The 25174-nt window shown below is 49.2% G+C and overlaps 2 protein-coding genes and 1 pseudogene across 2 annotated transcripts; 1 reads left to right on the forward strand and 2 right to left on the reverse strand.

Annotated features, from left to right (window-relative positions):
- The first annotated feature begins 9330 nt into the window (after nucleotides 1-9330).
- On the forward strand, nucleotides 9331-11439 carry LOC117840802 (uncharacterized). Its single transcript, XM_034721338.2, has 2 exons — nucleotides 9331-9889; nucleotides 10539-11439. Exons 1-2 carry the CDS (start codon nucleotides 9706-9708, stop codon nucleotides 11063-11065), a joined length of 711 nt encoding a protein of 236 aa, XP_034577229.1. The 5' UTR covers nucleotides 9331-9705; the 3' UTR covers nucleotides 11066-11439.
- A 940-nt stretch (nucleotides 11440-12379) lies between these two features.
- On the reverse strand, nucleotides 12380-19598 carry LOC140221084 (uncharacterized; annotated as a pseudogene).
- A 2924-nt stretch (nucleotides 19599-22522) lies between these two features.
- LOC117835265 (uncharacterized) lies at nucleotides 22523-24250 on the reverse strand. Its single transcript, XM_034714631.2, has one exon. It carries the CDS (start codon nucleotides 24005-24007, stop codon nucleotides 22766-22768), a length of 1242 nt encoding a protein of 413 aa, XP_034570522.1. The 5' UTR covers nucleotides 24008-24250; the 3' UTR covers nucleotides 22523-22765.
- Nucleotides 24251-25174: the final 924 nt, after the last annotated feature.

Raw genomic sequence — 25174 nt, forward strand, 5'->3', positions numbered from 1 at the left:
CTTAGATTATCGTTTGCATCTTTCCGAAAGCTAAGGCTTGTAATCATGCATCTTTGGACTGGAATTATTTGGGTAAGCCTGCACGGTGTGCCCGATGGCAACATCTTGCACATCGGTTCCAGCGGGCTGTGTTCCAGGTCAGCGTCGTTGTCGGAACGAAACAAATCCAAGCGTACGATTATGATGAACCGAAATGCAACGATGTATAGAGGCATTACTTGTGCTCTGGTGTTGGCTGTTGCGTCAGAGTCACGGCAGCAGTCGGCGCAGCGCATGCACGTCCGCCCCCGCTGCTGACCGCGGCGGCCGTGCAGCTGACGGCGGTGACTACGGGTGTAAGCGGGCGCAGGAATGCTTGCCAGCCTGCTAGGCCCTCCTGCGAAAATAGCAATAGCGGGCTCTGCAGACACCCTGCATGTTGCAACGCCGGTTTAAGCGGACGAGCCTGCAGAGACCAGCAGGTTTTAGTGGACGAACCTGCAAGGTCTGCGAACAGCCTGCCAAGGCACCGCGGACGGTGGCTTGGCCGAGCTCGGCCTCGGCGTCCTCGCCGCGGGTGGTGCAGAGAGGACGGCCCGCGGCGGCCGACGTGGGCGCGGTAGCCGGTATGGGCGTTGGCAAGGAGAAGCGCCGCGGCCGGCGTGGCTGCGGGGCGCCGGGTCCGATGTGAGCTGCACGGGCTCCGTTACGGGCTGCTGTATCGTCGAGCGGCGCCGCATCCGCCGCCGTCAGCTGCTCCGCCGAGCCGCACGCATCGTAGGCAACCTCCATCGATCCGAGCATACGCATAGGCACATAGCTTTTTTCACTCTGAATCATGCCAGGATGAAAATCGCAGAGGCCGGGCGTGCGGAGGAGCCAGGCCGCCGAAGCATGCGCCGTCGTCGAGCTCTGTCGCCCCGCGGACTGCTTTTATTTTTTCCGGCGTGTTTGAATTGAACTTGCCGTGCGCGTGCGCGGGCTCCAGCAGGCGCCTGCAGGCTGCTTTTTTTTTTTCCGGCGAAGCCCAGCAGGACATTGCAGCACGAGAAGCAGGTATTGGCGGGATTCTGCAGAAACAATTAGATTACCTAGCTGGCTGATGCGGGTGGCCTGCGGACGCCTGCAGAAAGGCCCGCTTGCATCCTTAGCGGTGACCCTGCCACCCCGGGCAGAAGGAAACCGCAAGCTTAGCCTGCAGAAGAGGAGGAGGAGAAAAACGTATGGTCTGATGAAAGTCCGCATCGCCATGTGCGGAGACGGAAAAGGTTGCTGCCGACCGATGCGGTGCCCAAGGACCGCTGAGAAAACCCACATTTTTATTGTAGAATATGTTGGAGTGTATGTGTAACAACTCTACCTAAATTAAGTACTTTTAACTATAAACCAGTGATAATTTCCTAATTAAAGAATTGAAATGACCTTTATAACCCTAAGAAGCTCTTTTTGGAGTTTGGGATAAAGCTTGAAATTTTATATGCAAACTTGAGTTTCTGCCTAAATAAGAGTTGTAAAACATTTTAATTTAAACAACTTTTGTTAAAGACACCTTGACTAAATCGGAGTGGAAGGGAGACAAAAACAGCAATCCAAAACCGGTTTACTAAAGGACCCTAAAAATCTCTTAAGTCCAGGGATTCGAGTTTTCCTCCATCTTTGCAAGCTTTCATCTCCCGATTTTCCTATCTAAACTCAAGTTAGGACCTAACTGAAAGTTGTAGTACCTCGAGTGTGTTCCAACTTTGTTACACTGACCCAGATCCAAATCGGGTCCGAACTTATTCAAAATCCCGGTCAAAGTGAGGTAAACCAGTCAACTCACCCCTAATGCCTTAAGAATCCTAGGTCTGAAATTCCAGATTTTTGGCTAACCTTGGCAGGAAATATCTTTGAATCCTTTCACAATCTAAACCAACACCTTAAACAAAGTTTGAAGAACGATCAGAGTTGAGCAAGTTTGTTTAAGGGAGTTTCGGAAGTTGTGTTGAAAGATTCGGAGGAGGATCGCTCCAAAGCTGGCCAAGCTTACTACCCGAAAGGGGAGCCTCGACGCCCGCGCGCCAGAGCACGTTCGCTCGCGCGCTGCGTGGCCGCCGGCCACCGGCAGCTCGTCGGCGCCCTATCACCAGCGCGATAGCGACAGGACGAGAGCCACGACGCCCAACCTGCGCCCGCGACAGGACGGAGCGAACGCCGGGCTAGCCAACTGCCGGCCGTGCGCAAGTGGCCTTCCGCCTGCCACGGCTCCGCTCCGCCAACCCCGTTCCGCCCGTTCGACGGGAAAGCTGCCACGGCCACGGCGTCCCGTGCCTCCGCCTGCTCGCCCAACCTCCATGGTAGCCCTCCGCCTCGCCCGCCCGACAGACCGGAAGCCCCAGACGCGCGCCGCTCAAGGCCAATCGCCGCCGAAGACCACCCGGAGCTCCGCCTCCTCTGCTCAATGGTGCCGCCGGCCAATGGCCGCCTTGCCCACGCACTCGCCGCTCACGGCCTTATCCTTTCCCCACAGGAGCCCCGCCTCGACCCTCCGCGCCACCCCGGCCCTATAAAAGGGAACCCCCTCACCGGCAATGCCACCCCTTGCCACCGCCCGCACCTGCGCCACTGCTTTCTCCTCTGCGCCGCCGCTGAGCTTCCATGGAGCTCACCCCTTTGCGCCACCCCACACTCCGGCGACTTCGCCGCCACACTCTTGAGAAGGTTCCCCTCTCCGCTCCAGCCGCTTCTTCCAACCCACCAGCTGCCCGCTCCTCCGCGCGGTACTCGAGCTCGCTTGTGTCCGCAAGAAGCACCGCCGCCACCGGAGCACCCTTGAAGTCTCGCCGCCGCCCAAGCCTTCGTGCGTACGGCCTTCCGCCCAGCCTACTCCGTTCGGCCCCAAGGATTCACCGGTAGACCTGGAGGTAAGCGACCGACCCCTTGTGTTTCGTCTCGGCCGACCCCTTTTGTTTCGGTTCGTCCGACCCCTCTCTGTTCGGTTCGCCCGACCCCTTTTTCCTTTCGTCTCGCCCGACCCTGCCAAGTTTCACCGACCCTTTCTCTGCCTCACCCGAGGGCTCGGCTGTAACTTTTTCTATGACCCGAGGGTATCGGTGAAATATTTTTGGGAATTTCTCTGTGTTGAGTCTGAGGATCTCGGTACGGTTTTTCCTTAAATCTGAGGGTCAGACCCTAAGTTTCTCCCAATCCAACCCTCTCAGCCTGTTCTCCACCAACAGAAGTTGAACTCCCCCACCTTTCCTGTAGCTTTGCTACAAGTGTCCGAGTTAAAACATGAGTGTGTTGAAATAACCATCTAAAATGTTTAACCCCTGCATTGCATCTCCGTGTAGAGTTGAATCTCGCCGACGAAACGTACGAGCTTCACCTGGCACCGGAAGAAGACCCCGTCGAGGAACTGCACCCTTTCGAAGGAGAGCCCGAACCAGAGCCAGACCCCGAGGACCCGCAAACTTTTCCTGAAAGCAAGCCCCGGTGCATAAACTCCCTGTTTTACTTTCATGTCACTTATTGATTACTTGATTGCGCATTTACGTTTCTAGGAGTTGTAATAAAACCTTAGATGCATAAACTTAGTACCTTGTCTGATTACTGATTACTAGTTGCTAAGGTCGAGTAGTGCAATGCTTAATAGGTTTCGGTAAAAGTCGAGTGATCTCTTGTCACTCGCGAGTTATAGGAGTTGAATGTTTCAGTTATGTCGCAACTATAAGGACGACAGATGGGGTCAGGCTTATGTTCGATACTTGGTGGATTACCCCGTCTGTCTAAATGAAAATGAACTAAGGTCGAAACGTGTCGGCGTTCGTGATCAAGTGTTTGAAAGCACTAATCTCATACCAATATGGGATGGGGAAGCCTAGTACCTGATTGAACTGGGGCGTGGCATACCCTCCGGCTGTCCTTGGAACGTCGTTCCCATGGTGCATCATGTGGGTGCAAGTGCGGTCATAGTATGGCAGAGGCCGGGATTATGGAGCATTGCACGCCAAAGGCAGTTGGCCCTAACACGTGCCTAAGGGATCGATGGGGACGGCGGACAGATGAAGTGACCCTTCATGGTGCGCGGATGTCGTGAGATTAGGTTTGCCATGCATGGTTAATAAATTCGAATCGATTCGTCTGCCTCTCACAGTTTGGGACTACTTGATCGCTATTCTGCACTGAGTAACAATAAAACATGATTATGAGATTAAGTTGATGCTTGTTAAGTAATTGCTTGGAAATCATGCTTGTTTAGAATAAGTTGCTAATCTAGACTGGATAAAGAATGTAGAACATGAGCTAAAATATTGAAAGTAAGGACTGACTTTAGACGCTTTGGCAAGGAAAACCCAGAGCCAGAAGGCCTTGCATGTCTAGGTCTCGGTCGTGTCTTTCCGATGGGTCAGTCTTGCTGAGTACTAGTTTCTCAGCCTTGTTGTGGCTAATCTTTTTCAGGTAATGCCATTAGTTTGGTTGCTGGTACCACTTGGCCGACCCAGCTTCCTCCAGGCTGGACAATCGAGTGGGATCCCTCCTCGGACGGCGAAGGAAGGAATTTTTGATGTCATGATCGGCTCCGTCGTGATGTCATGTATCGATGTTTAGCTTCCGCTAGTTTAATTTGACTTCGAACCTTGCAATTTCGGTCTGAATTTCGAAAACTCTGATGTAATAAAATGTGGAACTTGTTGTTGTGATGGAATGTTGTAACCTCTGTGCTACTCACCGTCACGTGAGCGATGCTTCTCGATCCTGTTTATGTGGTTAATCGGATGAAATCCGACGGTCGACCAAGTTGACTTGCTTAAAGTGCATAATCGCGTGTCAGGTGACTTCAATGCATTTTAGTTAGGTTAATTTGGACGGTTCCGCCACAGTATGACATGAAGAGTCATCTCGATCATGGGCGCAGTTGCACCTGAGTGCAGGCAGCTAACAAAATTTCGTGTGCACCAAGGTTAATCTTGTTGCTCCTGTTATGCCTAATCTGAACCAAAGTTATTTAGGTTTTCCATTATTTTTGGCCTGCTATTATATAAACATATATGTGATCCAGATGAGAATAAGCGCTGTTGTTTTTCTGCGAAAGACAGAATAAACGCCGTTGTCATTTGCTTATATATTTCCATGCTGGCCATTGGTGAGGTGAAGGCTAATACACTAGCTTAAATTCTCCGAACCATTTTCATGTTTGTTTTTTTTTTGTATATTTGAGTTGTGGTTAAGAGTCTTGGTGTTTTTTTTTGTACCCAGAAGATATCTGGCCTTGCCTATCCTTTGTTTGCCAATTCTTTTTTCCTGGCTGCACATGATTCCTTGGTCATTTGGTTTCTCTGTATGTGCACGTGCAAAGAGGAACACCGACATGTTGCATTGCATATAATATCTTCTAGATTAGTTTTGCTTCTCAGTACTGTGCTAATCTTAAAAGAGAATATGTGTTTAGGCTCTCTCTTTGCACAGTGATCCTATATTATCGTTTGCAACTTGCAAGAAAGGTTTGTTTATCATGCATTTTCGGATTGGAAACGTTTGGGCTCGGGCACGCTCTGCAGCGAGCCGGGTTCCAGGTCGTCAGCTGCCGAGGCATTCAAGGTCATTTCTCCGGCCGGCACCGAGAGCCTCCCTCGCCTCTATCAGTACTCCGTCCGACAGCTGCAGCGTCGTTGGAACAGGAAACAAATCCAAGCGTGCGTCATGATGAACCGCCGGCCCGGTTCTTCGACATTTCTCTGACCCCTACCCACCTACCACTTGCCACGAGCAGCCCATCTTCTGCCCCCTAACCTTCCTTCTAAATACAGTATGAGGTCCTGTATCTACAGGCGCGAAGCTGCCTTAGCCCATAGGGGTCCCAATGCAATGGAGCCGACCCCGGTGGAGTAATTGGCCTTCGCCCTTGATGTCCTAGTTGCTTCGTTGCTTGCTACAATCATTTGGACTTAGATGATATTGGATCAGATGAGCGTGAATGGTCGAGATTTACTAGCATATGCAAAACTAAAAAAAAGGTTTGTCACATGCAAATCAACAAATGACACTAGTAGATAATACTACGATCAACATATCGAAATGGTTATTTTTACCAGTAACATTTATTCTCGAAAAAAAAAGTAAACATGCATGGTGATTTTAGAAAATCCTATTCGATTACCAAGCGCGAGACTTCATTCATTGGATTTTTCGATGGGTGAAATGCCACATCCACGTCGTGATTATTTGCGAATACGACGTACATGGTTGGATGGTAGCTGCTGGTACTTACGATTGGAACTAGTGGTCGGGGGCCGGCGGACCCAGGAATCAGTTTAATTTGGACCCGGGCTGAACCCTCTACCATCCGTCTATCCTACGCAAAGAATTTGAGGAACGAAGTAGCCAATAGCAGCATTGATATTTTCCTTACGCGGGTCTCTTACAGGTTGGGTTGTTGTCTTGTTTGACGCTCTCTGCTGGACCCTTTTTTTTCCCCTGAGCTAACCATACATGGGGTACTAGCTAGGAGCTACATGCATGGGCTGGACCCGGGCTGCAACCCCCAGCCCGGGTTCTAGATCCGCCCCAGCTAGCGGTGCGTGTGTGTAAGCGTGTTGTCTGCGTGCACCCCTCATGAATAATTATATGATTCCTTCCTACTCGTACATGTACATTCTCCTACACAGGGGTGGATCTAGGGCCCGGGCTGCCCAGGCTGCAGCCCGGAACGAGACCATGGAGTCCCTTTAACATATGTGATGTTTAACCTAACAAAATGAGGTTTAGAAGACAAGATTAGACTGTTTTGGACGTGATTCAACAGCTCAGCCTGGGCCCAGCTCCGTTCTGAATCCGCCCTGCTCCTGCAGACCGTACATATCGACAGTCGAGCACCGAGCTCGTGCACGTACGGCAAGAGACCACGCCTCGAGCCCTCGAGGTTGCTGTTGTCTGGTGATGGCCGCGCTAGCCACGAGAGCACCTGGAGTGTTTAGGCCGCCGCTGAGACAAAATCATGAGCGCATACTATATACGCTGGGACGGCCCGCCCGGGTGTGTGTGTGTGTGGCTCTGGATGGGCCTGTTTGGTTGCCGCGTCGGGTGGCGCCGGCGATCACCACCAGCCATGCATTGTGCGTCGCCCAAAAAGAGAAAGAAAAGCCGGAGAAACCCGAGCGCGCGCGCGGGCAGGCTGCATAAGATGTGAATCTGATGCGGCCTGCGGAGCCACCGATTCCATCGAATTGCCCGGCGGCGTACGTCACGCCGCACCCCACGTCTCCACCACCACCGGCGCGCACCGCGCAGCCACACCACACCCACTGGTGACCCACACACAGATTAACAAGGCGCGCTACTACGAAAATTAAAAGTGCCAATCTGAAATGATTAGTACTAATGGCCCAGCTAGCCGGATTATCTATGGAGTAATCAGTCTCCGAGAGAGCGCAAGTTGCAGGAGGAGTAGGCCCACCCTCCAGCTCCCGCCAAAAGGGAAACGCAGCTACCAGCTAGCTAGCCGAAAAGGCGCCAAGTTGCACCCGCGCCAGATACGTGGGAGAGCGGCGTGGTGGGGGTGGGGGGCGCCAGCGACTCCGGAGTCAGCCAGAACCCGCACGCGGGCGCGGGTTCTACGGGCGACGGAAGGGCCAGGCAATCGGAGGCCAGCCAGGGACGAGAAGGAAATAAAGCTAAGCACCGCGGAGGCCGGGGCCGGGGCCGGTTTGTTTGTGGTGATGGCAACCGGCTGCGAGGTCGGCGACCTCAGCTCTTGGCGGCCGCCAAGGGGCAGGGGCAGGGCCAGGGGGGCCATCTCGCTCTCGTCCCTATATGCCTTTTGCCTGCCTCGCCTTGCATTTGCATTTGGGGCCCCCCGCGGCGCGTCGCTTTCCGGCTTTCTTCTGCGCTCCCTTTGTTCCTATCCACAACCCCCTTCCGCGGCTTAGATTACCCCTAAACATCCGCACTAATAAGCCCCGCCCCCAGCTCGGATCCTCTGTGCGTCTCCGGTCGCCTCAGTGCCTCATGCGCGCGGTTGCATTCGCATGGATAGATGCCGACACGCTTAGGGAGTGCACGGTGGCATGCCATTAGCTATCCAGAAGAGGTGCATTTTAGTCAATGTTTTTTTTTGAGATAAGAGGAATATTGCATTGACAACATTTTTCCCATTTTAAAGGCACGGTCACATTTTATTAAACCATTCGGTTCGGTGCTATTTTAGATTACTCGTGGACGACAACTCACACGATGGGTTCTATTGTACCATCTATAGATAGCAACCATCGATATCATTGGACATATCCTTAGCCTTACCAGCTTAAACGTAAGGATAGTGGTGCGGAGGTAAAAAGTATAAATGTACTAAGCTCTAAGTCCTAGATTACATATATCAACATTGCAGTAGACATCATTTATCATCATATAGAAGGAATAACGAAGCCATACACCGAGTGGAATAACAAAGTCAGGCTAGTGGATTTCCAATATTGACGAAGTCACAGAAATAGGATGTGCGCATGTGCACTGTGTTGGGTGGGGGATGTTGATATTCATAATTATCTGGTATCAATCATTTCTTAGGTACTGTAGTCATACATACAGTACAGGTCAATTAGTTGTTTTCATGTACTGGTTTGGTCGGCATCTTGTTCCATTCCAGCCCCACGGTCAAGGTAATAAATAGCGTACAGCGGGTTGGCAGCGGGTTGGCGTCGAGGTAGTGGATTACGGATAGCGGACGCTAAGTTCCAATAGTGGCACCTAATAATCTCACTTATTTTAATTATATATATCATGAATAATAAGTATAAACAAACTGATGTCTCACATACTTAAATTAAGAAAACAAACATGGCGTTCCATGTGGGCGTGCACTAGCAACTCGGCAGCGGCCGACCAGCACACCGACGGGCAACGGCGCCACCGAATTTGGAGGCGAAGGGTGGTGGCAACCTACAGGCAGTCGATGGGTGGAGTGTCTGAGTTGAGGGTGTAACTGTGTGAGTCGTAGTGAGCTGGACTAGTTAGAGTTATTTGCTTCCACGCTATTGTGGTTTGCTACATGCAATTGCGACCCGCTATAGCAGCATGCTATTTAGAATTGCGGTCACAAAGTTTCAGCCCGCAAAATTCAGACACTACCTCTCACAGCGATAGCGGCAATACTATGCTTGAGGGGACGGACGTCGTCGGCAAACATGCAAGTGGCTTGTGGCTGGCTGGCTAGCTACTGAAGCTGGCCTTGCTGGGCGTGTGTGTGTATCATAGTGTCTCTGCGTGCATGCGTAGAGGATCCTGGGGAAGTGACAATAGGGCGGACAGTGGGGGCGTTGCGGCAACACGGAGGCGCCAACGACCGCCAATGTCATTGGAGCGGAACCCCCAACCTGTGGCAGCCGAACATCCATTTCCTCCTCCGTCCATCATCAGCCCCCTGACACCCCGGAGGACCGCCTCCATCCCTCTATATAAGCAACCACCCCCGGCCTCCTCCTCTCCTAGCTATAGCTGCTACTGCTCGTCTTACCTGGTTCACACACCAGAGCTTGGTTCTTAGTAGCTCCTGTCTCCGTCCATTGCCGACAGCTAGCTAGCTCGATCGTTACAAGCTAAGGCACTGCAGCCACAGGGCTCCGGTAGCTCCGCGCCCTCGTCGCAGACACACCGTGCGGTGCGCGCCGGCTGAGGAGGAGGAGGAGGAGGAGGAGATTAAGATTATTAGCTAGAAGGCGAGGCGAGGGAATTGATCGATCATCTCGCGAGATGAGCTGCAACGGCTGCCGCGTCCTGCGCAAGGGCTGCAGCGACGCCTGCGTGCTCCGGCCCAGCATCGAGTGGATCGACGGCGCCCAGCCGCAGGCCAACGCCACCGTCTTCGTCGCCAAGTTCTTCGGCCGCGCCGGCCTCGTCGCATCGCTCGCCGCAGTCCCGCTGCACCACCGCCCAGGTAACTAATACTAGCTGCTTACTAATTGATAGCCCTCCTCCTACTACTCCATTAGCTACTACTTTTTCTTTTTTTTGCGAAACCATTAGCTACTAGCCTACTACTTCAAAGTTTGGTGTGAAGTAATTAGTAATGGCATGGGTAAGATAAGCTCAACCTTAGTGTCTGTTTACCGCCGGTACTTTGTTTCCATCGTCTAGCTAGGCGCCTAGTCCAACAATGTTATCTTGACGACCTGACCTGTCCACAAAGGTATCTGCCCAAGTACCATCGTCTTAACATTTCTTTATGGCGGACGCGGCCTTCCGACGTCCCATGGGACAAGGCCGCAAAAGCAGAATCTTTATGGTCAGGCCCCAACCCCTTTGCTACTTCACCAAACCGACTCGATTATATGTGCCCTGGCACAGATATGCTACATAATTAATTCATGGGATTTTTTTGGTTGTGATTCGACCTTTGATGGGTGACTAAGAGCCAGTTAACTAGGTATGATGTAGAGCACGCTTGGTTACTGAAGGGTTTAAGTTTTAGCCGGACTCTAAAAAAAGTTTTAATTAGCTGCATCATGTTTATATTGTGTGCAAACTGTATGCGTATGGGGCTTGGTTAAGTGAACTGACGTGCCATGCACAATGGAAAAATGCAGCCCTGTTCCGGTCCCTGCTGTACGAGGCCTGCGGGCGGACCATCAACCCGGTGAGCGGCGCCATCGGGCTCATGTGGACGGGCAACTGGGACCTCTGCCAGGCCGCCGCCGACGCCGTCCTCCGCGGCGAGTCGTCCCTCCGCGCGCTCTCCACCATCCCCGCCGCGTTCAAGGACCGCGACATGGACGGCCTCTACGGCAACGTCGGCGCTGCCGCCGCCTCCTCCGCATCGCCCGAGAACTCCTCCTCCACGCCGTCCAAGAAGCGCAGGAACAACGGCGGCGGCGGCATCGCCTGCTTCGACGCCGTCCGCGCCACGGGCGCCTGCCAGCAGCCGCCGCCGGCGGGGCTGCTGCAGTCGTGCGAGCTCGACCTCTGCCTGACGCCGGCGTCGCCGATGGCGGGAGGGCGGCGGGGCTGCGGCGCGTCGGACGAGTACTCGGCCACGACGACGTGCGAGGACCTGCAGGCCACCGGCGGCGACGTGGAGCCCAGGGCGCCGGCGCTGCTGAACCTCTTCAACTGACTGACCGTGACCGTGTCATCGCCCTTCTTTCTTTCTTGTAAGAAGATGTAACTGTGCAGAGAGACAGAGAGGGAGTTCAGCAGAGGGTGTGTGTGTGTGTGGTAATTAGTTGCAGGAGTCGGTCGGTGCTGGACAAAGGTTTTTGGGGTGTGAAAATGCTTTTGAAGCGATCCAGCTGTTGATTAAGCTGGTGAATTAACGAGTGTGTTAATTTGCTTTGCTACAGAAAGGATGGGCTGGTGTGCCAAATTAGGCTGTGATGCATAGCATAGGTAGATTAACATCGAGCACTTTGTAATTAAGGTCCGTATCTTGAATCTTATCAGGTCGAGATAACCGAGGCCTTATTTGCAATTCAAGTTTTTCTTTTTATATATTGTTGGTCAAAACACTTTGATTCCCTCGCTAAATTATCGGAGGGTTTCTGGACGTCAAAGAGATTGTGTCAACTGATTAAACACATCCCTTACAAAATTTAACGCATCACTGCGTGCGATTGCAGAAGCTGGGCATTTTTTTCCCGTTTTCTAAACACTCGATCCTGAGGATATATCGGCGCATTTTGTGACGATCAAAGAGATTGACTCAACCAAACACCTCTAATAATAAAAAATTCGCGCAAAAGCAAATCACGTCTCTATCCTAGAAAAACAATAACAAAAAAGCGTGTAATGTCTCGAGAGCACGGAGCGGGAATATTCAGCTGCGCATGCTGTTTGTTTGCATATGAGAGGGCGATGATGGAGCTTCTGGAAACAGCTCTAAACGACGCCGAAGAGACGGGGCAGAATTCAGGCAATCAGGACGCGGCAGCCTGCGACCGCCACCACCTCTAGTAGAACCTATTCGATTCAGTCAACCAACCTGCAGTACTGCAAGCGCAGTGGCTCCCGCCTTCGACCCTCCACCACTCTTGGATTTCGTTGGGCCGGCACGCATGGCAGCGACGACGGCGGCACCGGGAGGGCCTAGCCTAGCTAGATTCAGTTGCTACCAATGACGGCAATGCTCTGAATGCAGATTGCTATCGACCAGCAGCTGCCTCGCAGTCGCAGGAAGCTCGTAGCACCGGTCACCGTCGCCCGGGCGTCGTCGTGGTGACTGGGGCGGGGCGAAACGGGTCTACTTAAAGTGCGGGTCGGATGCGGGTGCCATCCTTATAATTGGCACTCCTTGACAAGTCACTTTTAGAATGGTACCTATATATTTGCCACCAGAGAGATGTTTTACTAACAAATTTGCCATTTTGTCCGACGTGGCATGCCAAGTCATCCCTCCACGCTGGAATCGCCACACGAAATGACTCCCGTGTCCTTAGCTTTCTGCTTCCCACGCGCCACGGGGACGCTGGTGCGGGCGTCTGACCCGCCACGGGGCTTCCCGGCCGTGCTCCCGACCTCCAACCTCGACCTCATCCTCGGCTTGTTCCCCATCTACCTTGGCCGTGGCAGCGGGTGACGCCGCTGGCCTCATCCTCCTCCTCGTCGCCCGCGCCTTCTCCCCGCCGGCGACCACCGCGGCCGCTAGGTGCGCCATGTCCGCGGGCGCCACGGGCGCGCCCAAGAGCATGGCATAGAGTGCCCCGCGCACAAGCGCCTCGTCCGCCGAGAGGCTGAGGGGGCTGAGGAGCAGAATCGACGCCGGCGGAGGCGCGACCCCGATGACGGCGGTGACCCGTGAGCAGCGAAGCGGGCTTGACGGCCGGCGGAGGAGGTGACGGCGGCGGGTCCTGAGGGGGAGACGAAGAGAGAAGAGCGGTGCGCAAGGAGCATAAAGGCTAGGGGCATGGGGGTCATTTGGCAAGCGGATTCTAGCGTGGAAGGGTGACTTGACGTGCCACGTCGAACAAAATGATAAATTTGTTAGTAGAACATCTCTCTGGTGGTAAATATATACGTGCCATTCTAAGAAGTGGCTTCTCAAGGAGCGCCAGATCCATCGGAGGCGAGCTGGAATCGATCCTTCACTCCTTGTTGACCTCGCAAGAGGGGTTGCCGTGCGCCCGTGAGGCCTGGCGTGTAGTGGGCAGCGTCGCCCAACGGCCCTCCACAAGCGGACTCGCCCCAGCGCCAGCGGCCCTAGCCGGCCCCTTCGCCGGCAGCCCGGTGGAGCTCGCGCGCGCCAAGAAAGGACCGGGGTAGGCACGGCCCTGGGGGGTCGAGCAGTGCGGTCGCCTTGGGCTCCAAAAACGGAGGGGCCCATCCTCATGTATACATACGTATAGGGTATTGAGCTCCTGCTTGCTTACTTGCGTGGTTCAGACTTCAGACGTTCAGTTAATCAGTTGGGCCAGGCCCATAGGCTGCAGCATCTAAATCCACGAAGGCACAAACTGACGAACGGATCGATCATGAATCATCGATGACTGTTCGCATGCTGCCGAAACCCTGACGCCTGAGCCCTCACATGACGCCTGACGCCCGACTGGCGAGTCGCGACTCCTCACCTCCTCTGCAGCTCTGTGCGCGCCTCCGCCGAAACCCTGAGTCCCTGACGCGATGAGTGCCGCCGCCGGTGACGCTTGACGGGCAACGGCCTGGCTGTGCGGTGCCTGTATGCCTGTATCCTCCAGCTGCTTCAGCCGGCTTATCAGCCACCAAACAGTATTTTCCTCTCACAACAAATCAGCCGTTTCAGCTTTTCAGCCGGCTTATAAGCTGAAGCGAACAGGCCCGAGACCGCTCCCTCTGCCTGATCTGGGATCTGATCTCCAGGAACTCGCCTCCGACTGTCCGACGCCGACAAACGCGGAAACACCACAGGCAGCCACCGAGCCATGGCTAGAAGTAAAATAGGTAACACAAACTTACCCCCTCCATTGATTTTCGAAGTTCAAAATTCATTTGTACTGTAACTTATATAATTTACTAATAATTTGATTAAGTCGATCCCATCTAATAACTTGCCTCCTTTTGGATTAGATCGATATTGATGCCATCATCAATGACTTCACATTTAGAAATGTTAGAAGAAATTTTTGATGTAATATAAATTGCTTGATATGAATGTTAGCTTTGGACACATGCTTTAAATGTTTTATTATAATTATTACTGCCTTTACTACTTTTATAGTATAGGATCCCTCTTTTAGTTTCGCTCCAGGCCACAAAATTCTCGGGACCGGGCCTGAACCGGGGCGAAGCTCAGGAACAGTAAGGATGCAAGCGGGCCTGTCTGCAGGCGTCCGCAAGCCACGCGCATCAGCCAGCTAGGTAATCTAATTATTCCAAGTATGCCTTTTGCGATAATCCTAAAACTCCTTTTCTTCTATCTTGGTGAATTTCAATTCCTAAAACGAATGAAGGATGAAGGTTCACCGAGATCTTTCATATCAAAATTCGAGGAAAAAAAAACTTCTTCGTCTCCAATAGCAGATTAACATTACTACTAGCGAGTAAGATGTCATCTACTTACAGGACGAGGAAAATGAATTTCCCATTCTTGAACTTTGCATAAACGTAGTTGTCCTCCTTATTCTCATTAAACCCAAATTTTCTTATTATTTCATCAAATTTCAAATACCATCGTCTAGAGGCTTGTTTTAATCTGTAAATGGAGTTCTTTAAGCGGCATCCCATATATTCTTTTCCTTTCATGACAAAACCTTTGGGTTATGCCATTTAAACATCTTCATATAAATCTCCATTGAGAAATACCGTCTTTACATCCATCTGATGTAATTCCAAGTCATAGTGCGCCACTAAAGCCATTATGATTCTAAAAGAATCCTTACATGAGACTAGAGAAAATATCTCATTATAATCTATTCCTTCTCTCTGTGTGAAGTCTTTTGCCACAAGTCACGCTTTATATCTTTCCACATTCCCTTTGGAGTCACATTTTATTTTGTAAACCCATTTACAGCCTACTTTCTTGGCTCCTTTAGCAATTTCTTCTAAATCTGAAACTTTATTGCTACTCATAGATCTCATTTCATCTTCCATAGCTTCAAGCCATTTCGATGAGTGAGCGCTTCTCATGGCTTCTTCAAGTGAGGTGGGATCTCCCTCCATTTGAACTTGTTCACTAACATAGACTTCGTAGTCATCAAAAAAAGTTGGTTTTCTAATTCTTTGAGACCTTCTGGGGGCCTCAACATTTGGCGCATCTTCCATATGGGGCTGTTGCAGCTCTTCCTCATGTGTGACAACATGTTTTATAGGATACTGAAGGATAAGTTCCTTATCTTCATTTGTTGTTGCCACGGAAGAACTAACAACAGGTGATGTTACCACAGTGTCCTACATTGTCGGTGCAGCAACAACAGGTATCGAGAAAAACGGTTCCTGAATCATCGGAGTGGGTACGTATACTTGCTTCTCCTCAAGGTTAATTTCTTAGGCTACCATGCTCCCCCTAATCATCTCATCCTCCAAATAGACAGCATGTCTCGTTTCTACAAACTTAGTATGTCTGTTAGGACAATAGAAACGATAACCTTTTGACTTATCTGGATAGCCAATGAAATGGCAACCGAATATCTTAGGATCTAGTTTCCGAATGTTTGGGTTAAATACTTTAGCCTCAACCAGATAGCCCCACACACGCAAATAGTTCAGTGAGGGCTCTCTTCTTCCGCAACTCATATGGTGTTTTAGACACCGACTTAATGGGAATCCGATTAAGAACGTGAATGACGGTTTTTAATGCCTCCATCCACAAATTAATTGGTAAAGTGGAGTAACTTATCATACTTCTTACCATATCCATTAAGGTACGGTTGCATCTTTCAGCTACTCCGTTCTGCTGAGGCTCGCCCGGTGTGGAGTACTGGGCAACTTTGCCATTTTCTTGTAGAAACCATGCAAAAGGTCCAGGAACTTGCCCACATGAGTTATGTTGACCATAGTATTGCCCCCCGATCGGATCTTACTATCGTAATCTTTAAATTATGCTGATTTTCCACTTTAGCCTTAAATATCTTAAATTTATCCAATGCTTCTGATTGTTCCTTAATTGGATAAATATAGCCATAATGTGAATAATCATCTGTGAATGTTATGAATGAATCATAACCATCCACAGATATCACAGGAAATAGACCACAGATGTCTGTGTGAATTATTTCTAAAATTCTTGCACTTCATTTAGCGTCTTTCTTAATTTTCTTAACATACTTTCCCTTAATACAATTAGTGCATTGCTCTAAATCTTAAAATTTTAAGGGTGGAAGAATTGATTCCTTAATTAATCATTCAATTCTCCTCCTCGAAACATGGCCTAAACGATAAACGATAGTGCCATAATTTTGGAGGTACGTCATCAATTCTTTTCCGCTTATTTCTTACATTCATAGGCGAGGAGGTGTTCACATTCTCAGTGCTTACAACATTCAGATTCTCACCAAGTGATAGCAAATAAAGCTCATCTTATCTGAAGGCAAGACCAATACACTTGTTATTAAACTTAATCTTACATTGTCCATCACCAAAGTAACAAGCAAATCCGTCACTGTCTAGGTGTGAGACACTTATTAAATTTCTACACAAAGATGGTACATAGAGAACATCTCGTAGATGAAGTACAAAACAATCAATTAATTCTAATGGGAGTTCTCTAATAGCTTCGACTTCAGCTTTGACACCATTTTCTACCTTAATGGTTCTTTCTCCTCTTTGTAGGGTCCTACTCGTATGGAATCTTTGTAATGAATTTGCAACATGAATAGTTGCACCTGAATCAATCCACCAAGTAGATTTTGCATAACTTAAATAGAAGGACTCATCTACGAATGTAATAAGATCCTCACCTTTCTTACACAGATGCTTCAAGAAATCCATACAATCCTTCTAATAGTGTCCCTTCGTTTTGCAACACTTGCAAGTGTCCTTGTCCACCACTTCATGGTTTGATCTCTGATAGTGATCATTTTGTGGAGCCTTTCCATGTGCCTTAGAAGAGAAGGTATTGTCCCACTGAGGTTTCCCTTGTGGCTTAGAATTACAATTCCTCTTCTTATTTTTCCCCACGTAGTTGATAGAATCACCACATGAACCCTTAATTCTCTCCTCTTCTTGCACACACATGGCAATAAGTTTTTCAATACCCCACTTGTCTAGCTGTGAGTTGTAATTAACAACAAAAAGCCTCAAACTCCTTGGGTAAAGAGGCAAAGATCAAATGGACTAGAAACTTATCACTGAGCTCCATGTCCATGGGCTTGAGCTTGGATGCCATGTTGCTCATCCTCAATATATGCTCTCTTACCCCTCCACCAGTGTATTTCTCAGTGACAAGCCTCTTAATAAGAGTGCTTACATAAGCTTTTGAAGAGCTATCCACCTTCCTTAGGTACTCCCTGGCAGTGGTACGCTCTGGGATTGCTCCTCTTATTGCCTCCACAATGGAGCTCTTAATCACCATCAAGCACTTGCGGTTCGACTGATCCCACTGCGCACGATCAAGATCGTACTTCATTCTAACAGGTGCATGCTCATGTACTCGGGCAGTGAAATTGTCATCGCTCTCATTTTCAACCCTCACAGGGTCCTCAGGAGCAATGGGACACGCAGCCGTTAGTGCGAGATCAATGTCTGACAGCGCAAGCGCTATCTCAATCTTCTCTTGCCATGAGCTGTAATTCCTTCCGTTGAGGGGCTCTATGGACGGGATATAACTTAATGGATTGCCTGAAAACAAAATTCAGAAAAACATTGAGTTAATTCAATGTTGGTCAAATTAAAACAAGAAACTTCTCAATATTAATTCTATATCACTGTTGGGCAGAAATAGAATCAATAATGATAAAATAAAACTTACTACTATAATAATCTTATCAACAATGTTGGTCAGTAGATAAAATTATTATACTCAGAAAAATTATTTATTTTCTAATTAAATTTCCCCGTTGGTTCCGATTCAATTAGAAAAATAGATTAAAATCCTTAACTTAATGCATAAATTGACAAAATAATGCTAAAAATTCAACTTATCTCAAACTTAATGCAGCGGAAGCTTACTGAGCCTTAAACTTAATTTGTGGATTTTACCCACAGGAAAAACTCCCCAAAACTAATTTTATTTGAGCCATAAATCAATTTCTCACTGGAAAAAGAAAAAAAAGAAAAGGGTGCAATCTTTTTTGCGCTTTCAGCCCACCCGAGGAAACGGCCCGGCCCAAACCGGCACGAGCGGCCGCTTCGCCTGGCAGGCCAAAAGTCTACTGTTCTTGCCGGCCCACGCGACAATGTGGCTTGACCTGCTTGGCGCGTTCGCTCGCGTCGCTCTCCCAGGCCGCAACCTAGGCTTGGGCCGCCAATTCGACCTCCCACCTGGGCCGAAAGCTGGCCCGGTGAATCTCAGCCGTTCGTCGCGATCGAATGGTCGCGCGCTGCTTCTGGAGGAACAACCTCCTCCCCCGCGAGAGGGAGCGGCGGTGGCGAGTGCGAGCAAGCGTCGAGTGAGTGGCAGAGCGGCACTGACGAAGAAGGCTGACGGCGCAGCGCTGGCCCGAGGCTTTCCCTCGGTAGGCCTGTGGGTCCCCCCGTAGGCCCCTCGCCGGCACACGAGTTCACCCGATGGTGAGCGCGCTGCCGTCGAGTGGCGCTGCGGGTGGGCGCCCTTAGTGGCTCTGGGCCGCGCCGGTGAGCCACGTCGGTGACTCAAGAGGGTCTTCCTGGAGTGGATCCGGTGAGTGGTGGATGTCGAGGTAAGTCTTCCTGACCCTTTCCCTTTCTCTTCTCACTTCCCCTTCTGCTTAGGGTTAGGGTTAGCTACTGGTGGCCGCCGGTTCGAGATCCGGCGACCATCACTTTAGGTTTTGCGGCGGAGCGCCGCCGGCGGTTGTTGGTGGATCTGGCGACCGCAATCTTAGAAAAAAAAATTCTGAAATTTTTCTTCCGTTTTTGACTCGAGATCAAAATCCCCTCCTTCTAATTGCTGAGACGAAAACTTCCCGACTAGATCTAGACGCTAGTGTTAGGCTCTTGATACCATTGATAGAATTACTTGGATCTCTAGGTGTGAATCTAGCGGGTAATTAACTTGATCCTTAGGCTAAAATCAATATGTCCTACGGCTAATCAAGAATAACCGAGAAGGAGAAAGAGAGATAGAGAGAGATTAGAGACGCCGACCATCGGGTTGCCATGGGCGATGACGGCGGTGTCGACGGCAAGTGTGGCGGCAGCAGCACGGCGTAGGTGGCGGTGGAACTTCCTGCCGCTACAACGCCTAGTAGATCGGGTCTAGGGTTTGTTAGGTGGGCGAGTGAGATACGGTGACGAACTTTGGCGTGCGTGCCTCCTCGGCCCCACCTCTCTCTTTATAGCGCTGCGCGACGAGGACCGCACCCATGAGTTGGTTGCACGTCCCCGATCAGGACGCGAGATTGGGGTTCGACTCGGTCATTGGACCGAGTTGGTGAAGATCAACCTGTAGCACTCTGCACCACCCGCGGCGAGGACGCCGAGGCCGAGCTCGGCCAAGCTACCGTCGGCGGTGCCTTGGCAGGCTGTTCGCAGACCTTGCAGGTTCGTCCACTAAAACCTGCTGGTCTTTGCAGGCTCGTCCGCTTAAACCGGCGTTGCAACATGCAGGGTGTCTGCAGAGCCCGCTATTGCTATTTTCGCAGGAGGGCCTAGCAGGCTGGCAGGCATTCCTGCGCCCGCTTACACCCCTAGGAACAGACCGGGGCGCGCCAAGTGGAGGCACCATCAGTCCACCGTATACTTTGTTCATCTGAAAGGCGGTCACTGATGAGGTGGCCCACTTCCCCCAATCAGTACACACCTCCTGCAAACTACTGGAAACTTGGTATTTCAACAACGGTGAAAAATTATTGCAATAGGATCAAAATCATGTCAATATATCTACCAACTGCCACAATATGCTAATCCATTGGCGGCCGTGGTAAGTACTTGCGGGGTTAAAAGATTGGGCCGATGCCGTGGCAAAAAATTAGAATTCAAAATAATAACAATTGTTACCTTTGGAATCAAACTTAGGACATACCATATAGACGGTCCTTTACCACTACACTAGAGCTACTTTTGTCGTAGGTTTTGCTAATAATCTTGTGTTATCCCCTCTCTTCACAATGAGAATGAGAATGCACAATAAAAATAGCAATAGTAAACATATGGGCAACAATAATACTTCATTCGTGCCAATAATATGTTTTTTTGTTACAACCATTTTTCGGACTACTGCCATACTAGAATATGGCAAAACAATCACCTTAATGCACACACATATTTTTATGTTGCAATACATGCCGAACTCTTGCAACGGAGGTTGCACATATATATATGGCCATATTAGATATTTATTGCAATATAATATAAATATTGCTATATATTTTTAATTGCAACATCACATACCTGTTCCATAATTTTTATACTGTTTCAATTTTTTCATTGCAAAAACATTTTTTAGTAGGATGGTATATATGTTTCTTTTTGACATAAACCTGCTGATTTTTTACTTCCTTACTATGATTTTCAACATTTGAAGTTAATTTTGACGCCTACCGTGGTTCGATGTAAAGGTTAAACCACTAACACATGGAATTTTTTCTTTTATTTTTGGTAATAAAAATAATTTTTTCTTATTAGCCGCTGCATCACAAGATGAGCATTCTACTTGTGTATAAGACGCGACAGGGTACTCCCTTCTTGTCCAATGATTTACATATTTTTTCTTGCTTACATTAGATGCCCAGGAACAAATCTCTCCAAGATCTCTATGACTGCTTTTTGACTAGCTTTACCCAAAGTTTTTCTAGCACAAGAAGTAATCAGGCCGGGCGGAGTTTTTGTTGAGACTCGTGTCAATGTTCCAATCCGACCGGTCAGAGTTGAGAGAGATCCGGTTGATGTTCCAATCCAACCGACCAGTGGTGTTGTTTCTTTGTTATGGACTCAGTTTGAATTTATTCTTCTTTTTAATATAATCGAAGCTCTCCTAGTTCGTTTTCATTTTTTTTTAAAAAAGAAACCAGGCAGGGCATGCAACAAAATAAAGCTTTGCACACCGAATGGTGCATATTCCCTGCGCCCGAGTTCTACTGGGCTGCGGCAATAAAAAAAGATGTCCTGCTGGGCTGTGTCTTTGGGCTGTCCGCCACCAGCTGCTGGTTTGTGAACCTTTTTCATGGCGGGCCGGCCTATGATATGAGGCCTATCAATCTTATGAGCAGTAGGCCATATGTAGTCTTGGATATTTTTTTTTGGTGTTCAATCATATCAAGTGCTCAGAACATTCTTTGTTTTTGCGTAAAGTGATAAATAAATACACAGATATGTGTGAAGGCAGCTCAGCACTTCCTTTTCCTCTTGGGGAGAAAATATCCAAAGGCACAAATGGTATATCCTGACCAGGTCAGAGGTCACATATACACATGCATGCAGAGCTCACCTTAGCCCACTGTCTCTCCACAAAACATTTCCGGGACAGCACAAAATGCAGTAAATCCCAAGATGCAAAGGTGGATTTTAGCGAACTTGTCAATATATAAAGAGAGATCTTAGAGTGATTAGTAAAAATAAGAGCAGTCCATCTCGAGAAATCGAACGGTGGAAACAAGAGAAGTACAGGTATCGTGAAGTATCTAAAAAGAAATAATAAAAATACCAATTTGACGAGACCAAGTACTAAGAAATTATTATGATATTTTTTTAATTATGTGTAAATCTATTTAATTTTTTAAGTAAAATATTAAAGGAAAGTACATCACGTACTTTAAAACCATTGTAAACGTTGTTTTCCTTGATCTGAGGGTCATGACCAAGACACATATGGTCCGTTATTCCCAGGTTTTCATGCGTACTTCAAGCACATAATTGTAGAAACTCAAAAACAAATTTCTTTGCAAACCATAAGCACTAACCTTTCCTGTGTTCTGAACTGCATAGAAAAAAAAGCTAGCCCTAGAGTAGTAATGACGTTGTCAAATAGTCAAATTATGTTGACTTCTTTATAAGGCCAATGGCCTTAGTGTATGGTTAATTGTTTTCGTAATTGTTGTTGTCAATATGTTCAATAATGCGGCTAACATGGTTTGCTAGTATTCTAAGATTAGTCTCATAATAGTGGTGTGCACTGAATAGTTTTTACCGTGAGAGAGTAGAATCAACTTAATTTTCATCGGATGGAGAGAGACAAGCCGTCGAGACCTCGGAAAAAAGTAGTTATGCAACTAAGTTTGTGCTCTGTACCCTTTATATTCTATATATTTTCTTATTACAGTGCTTCTGCTTTTCATTTAATTTGCCTTCTCTATAGATAATTGCCGCGTATAGTTTATAGTAGCGGGAATTTATACCGTAAAGATAATCGGGCGATAGGATAGAAACATCAGAAAACATAAAGCAAATTAATATAGATACTGATTAAGGCGTTATTTGTATTGAGCCAAACAATTTTAAGAATGACTAATGTTAGTGCAGCATACATAACTGAATATGAACTGATATGAAAATTGTTATAAGAACATTGCGAAAATGTTGTAACGGTATATGAAAATTAAGCTAAGATTGGTTAAATTGGGATCTTATTGATTCCTTTTCTTTTGGAAGCAAAAACGTCACTTCCCTGCACTGCAGTGAGTAGATAATGCTATGGAAGTAAGCAAAGCTATGCCTGGAAAAGGGCTACTCATATATCATTCACTATCGAGATGCGGCAAATAAAACCAATATGACAACCTCTAATACTACAATCATAAATTAATTAAGCTTATCATTAACGTAACAATAAACTTTAGCAAATAGGAGGTAGATCAAGGGAGCTCCACAGAAGCATGTCGCTGTCGACAGCTTTCGCGTCCTGCGGGGGGCTCGCTGCTTCCGGCGACGAGCTTGTCGCTTCCGACGAGACGCTGTTGCTGCAGCTCGAGCTCTCGTCATGGCCAACGACGTTGACGCCTCCCTCGTCTACTACTTCTTGCTGCTGCTTCCTGCACGCGTCCCTCAGGCCGGAGAGCGCCAGCTCGTGCCTCCCGGTACCGATATCGCCGCCGTCGCCGAGGCGCATGCGGAGACACTCCGATACCCCGCTGAGCGCGTAGAGCGACGCAGAAAGTTTCCTCTCGTACTTCATCCTCTTCATCACCTCGTCGATCGCTCCGGACGGCTCGCTCGCCGTGGATTCGCCTCCATAAGCGGACGACGGCTCCACGTCCGCCGCGCCACCGAGCTCGTCCGCCACAACCTCGAACGGCGAGTAGAGCCCCGCCGCGTCATCGGCCTCCCTGGCCGGCGATGGCTGCTTGTCCATAAACCCAAAGTCCAGGGGCGCCTCCTCCTCCTCCTCCTCGCCGTCGTCCTCCGTTTCTTGGGAGCAGTTGGACCCCTCCTCGTGCTTCACGGCTTGGAGCTCGTCGCCGGTGCTGTTGTCGTCGTAGCTAAGAAAGTCGTCGACATGGAAGCTGTACTCCTCTTGGCCGCCGTACACTTGCTGGGCTTGCCGGTGTTGCACTGGAGGCGCCGCTTGTTGTGCAACAGCGCCTGCACTGCTGCGTGCTTTCTTGAGGCGGAGGAGGAGAAGGTTGGTGACCTTGGAGGGCAGCGCGGACGGCGGCGGCGGCGGGTGTTGCAGCGACGTGGCAGCAGCGGCGGCGGCGCCCGCAGCCCGCGGCCAGAAGTTGGTGCGGGTGTTGGCGCCGCGGAGGAGGCAGGCGGCCTCGTCGTAGGCGCGCGCGGCCTCCTCGGCGGTGTCGAAGGTGCCGAGCCACACCCGGATCTTCTGTATGGTGTCCTTGATCTCGGCCACCCACCGCCCCGACGGCCGCTGCCGCACGCCGACGAACCGCTTCCGACCCCGCTGCGCCGCCGCCGCCGCGCCCACTGCCTCTGCCCACGACGCCCTCGACGACGCCGCTGCTGGCACGAAGCTGCTGTTGCCGGTAGCAAGGGGCGGCGGCGCGTGGCTGTGGTCGCCGCCGCCGCAGGAGATCATCAGGTCGTCGGCCAAGCCGGAAGACGCCTTGCGCTTGAGCGCCATGGTTGGAGGTACGGTGAAGGTGAAACGCTTTCGCTGCCAGGTATGAGGTGGGTGAAGAGAGTATAAATAAGGGTGTGGAGCAAGGTATGAGGAAGAAGGATGGAGGAGGAAATGGCTTTCGTTGCTTGTGTAAACAGTGAACGCGTTGCTCTTGGATCTCGATGGGTAGTGTCTTGGACGCTTGGGAGCTTTACAAATGGAAGCTGCTGAAGAAGAGGATGCAAATTCTTTGACCCGACCAATGCTGGCATGACTTAATTAACCTGATATATATGTGTTATTTAGGCCTAGATAAAGCCTGGAATTGCAGACTTTTTTTAGTTAAATTCATATACTTTGGCTGATACTGTCCTGATCCAAAATTTTAACATATATAGGGTCTGACAATACTTCTTGGTCTTGACCAAGTAGTCCGGGCTAGACAGAAAGTAAAGCCTATTTGGAACACGGACTGGACAAAAACTTGGAAGGACAATAATGTGTGGAGAGAATGAAAAGCAGGCACCAATTCATTGACGGAACCTAGTATGCTCTGTTCATATGGTTGTGTGTTTTTTCATGTGAATTATGCAAGCATCTATTCCTATATATAGTAATTCTTGACATGGTGCTTTCCTGTTGTACAAGACATAATTTTCATTTTCTGCATTCCAAACCAGGCCAATCTCTCTTGTTGTCTTCTTTTTAACCTTTTGGTAGTTCAATCCGAGGACAGTAAATAGTCTAGTTACCTAGGCATAATTAGACCTTATTCTCTAGAGCTCATGGTGTTACGTTCTCTTTTTGACATCCAACCAAATACAGTGATTATAAATGGTGAAACTGAACCTTGTCCACAATTTTCAGAACAGTGTTTCTCTTTTCTCCCCGAGAGTCCCATATAACTAATGTCGTCAGATCCAGTTGAAACTAGACTTTTTTTTAGCGTGCACATAGATTTTCACGCATATTAACTTTTAATATCAATGATCCACGACTAATTGCACACATCTTTTATCAGGATTTTCAACCTGAAAGTGACCTACAGTCTAGTGTTCTGTTAACGTCTCGTCCAGGGTACATGCATCTGTTTATTTTTGTCCGACCTGACAGAGACATACAAGAAAGACTAGGACACTATATGTTTCACATATATCATATATTAAGATCAGCATTCAATCAAACGAC

The sequence above is a fragment of the Setaria viridis genome, chromosome 9 (assembly GCF_005286985.2).
Source record: "Setaria viridis chromosome 9, Setaria_viridis_v4.0, whole genome shotgun sequence".
Classification (NCBI taxonomy): Eukaryota; Viridiplantae; Streptophyta; class Magnoliopsida; order Poales; family Poaceae; genus Setaria; species Setaria viridis.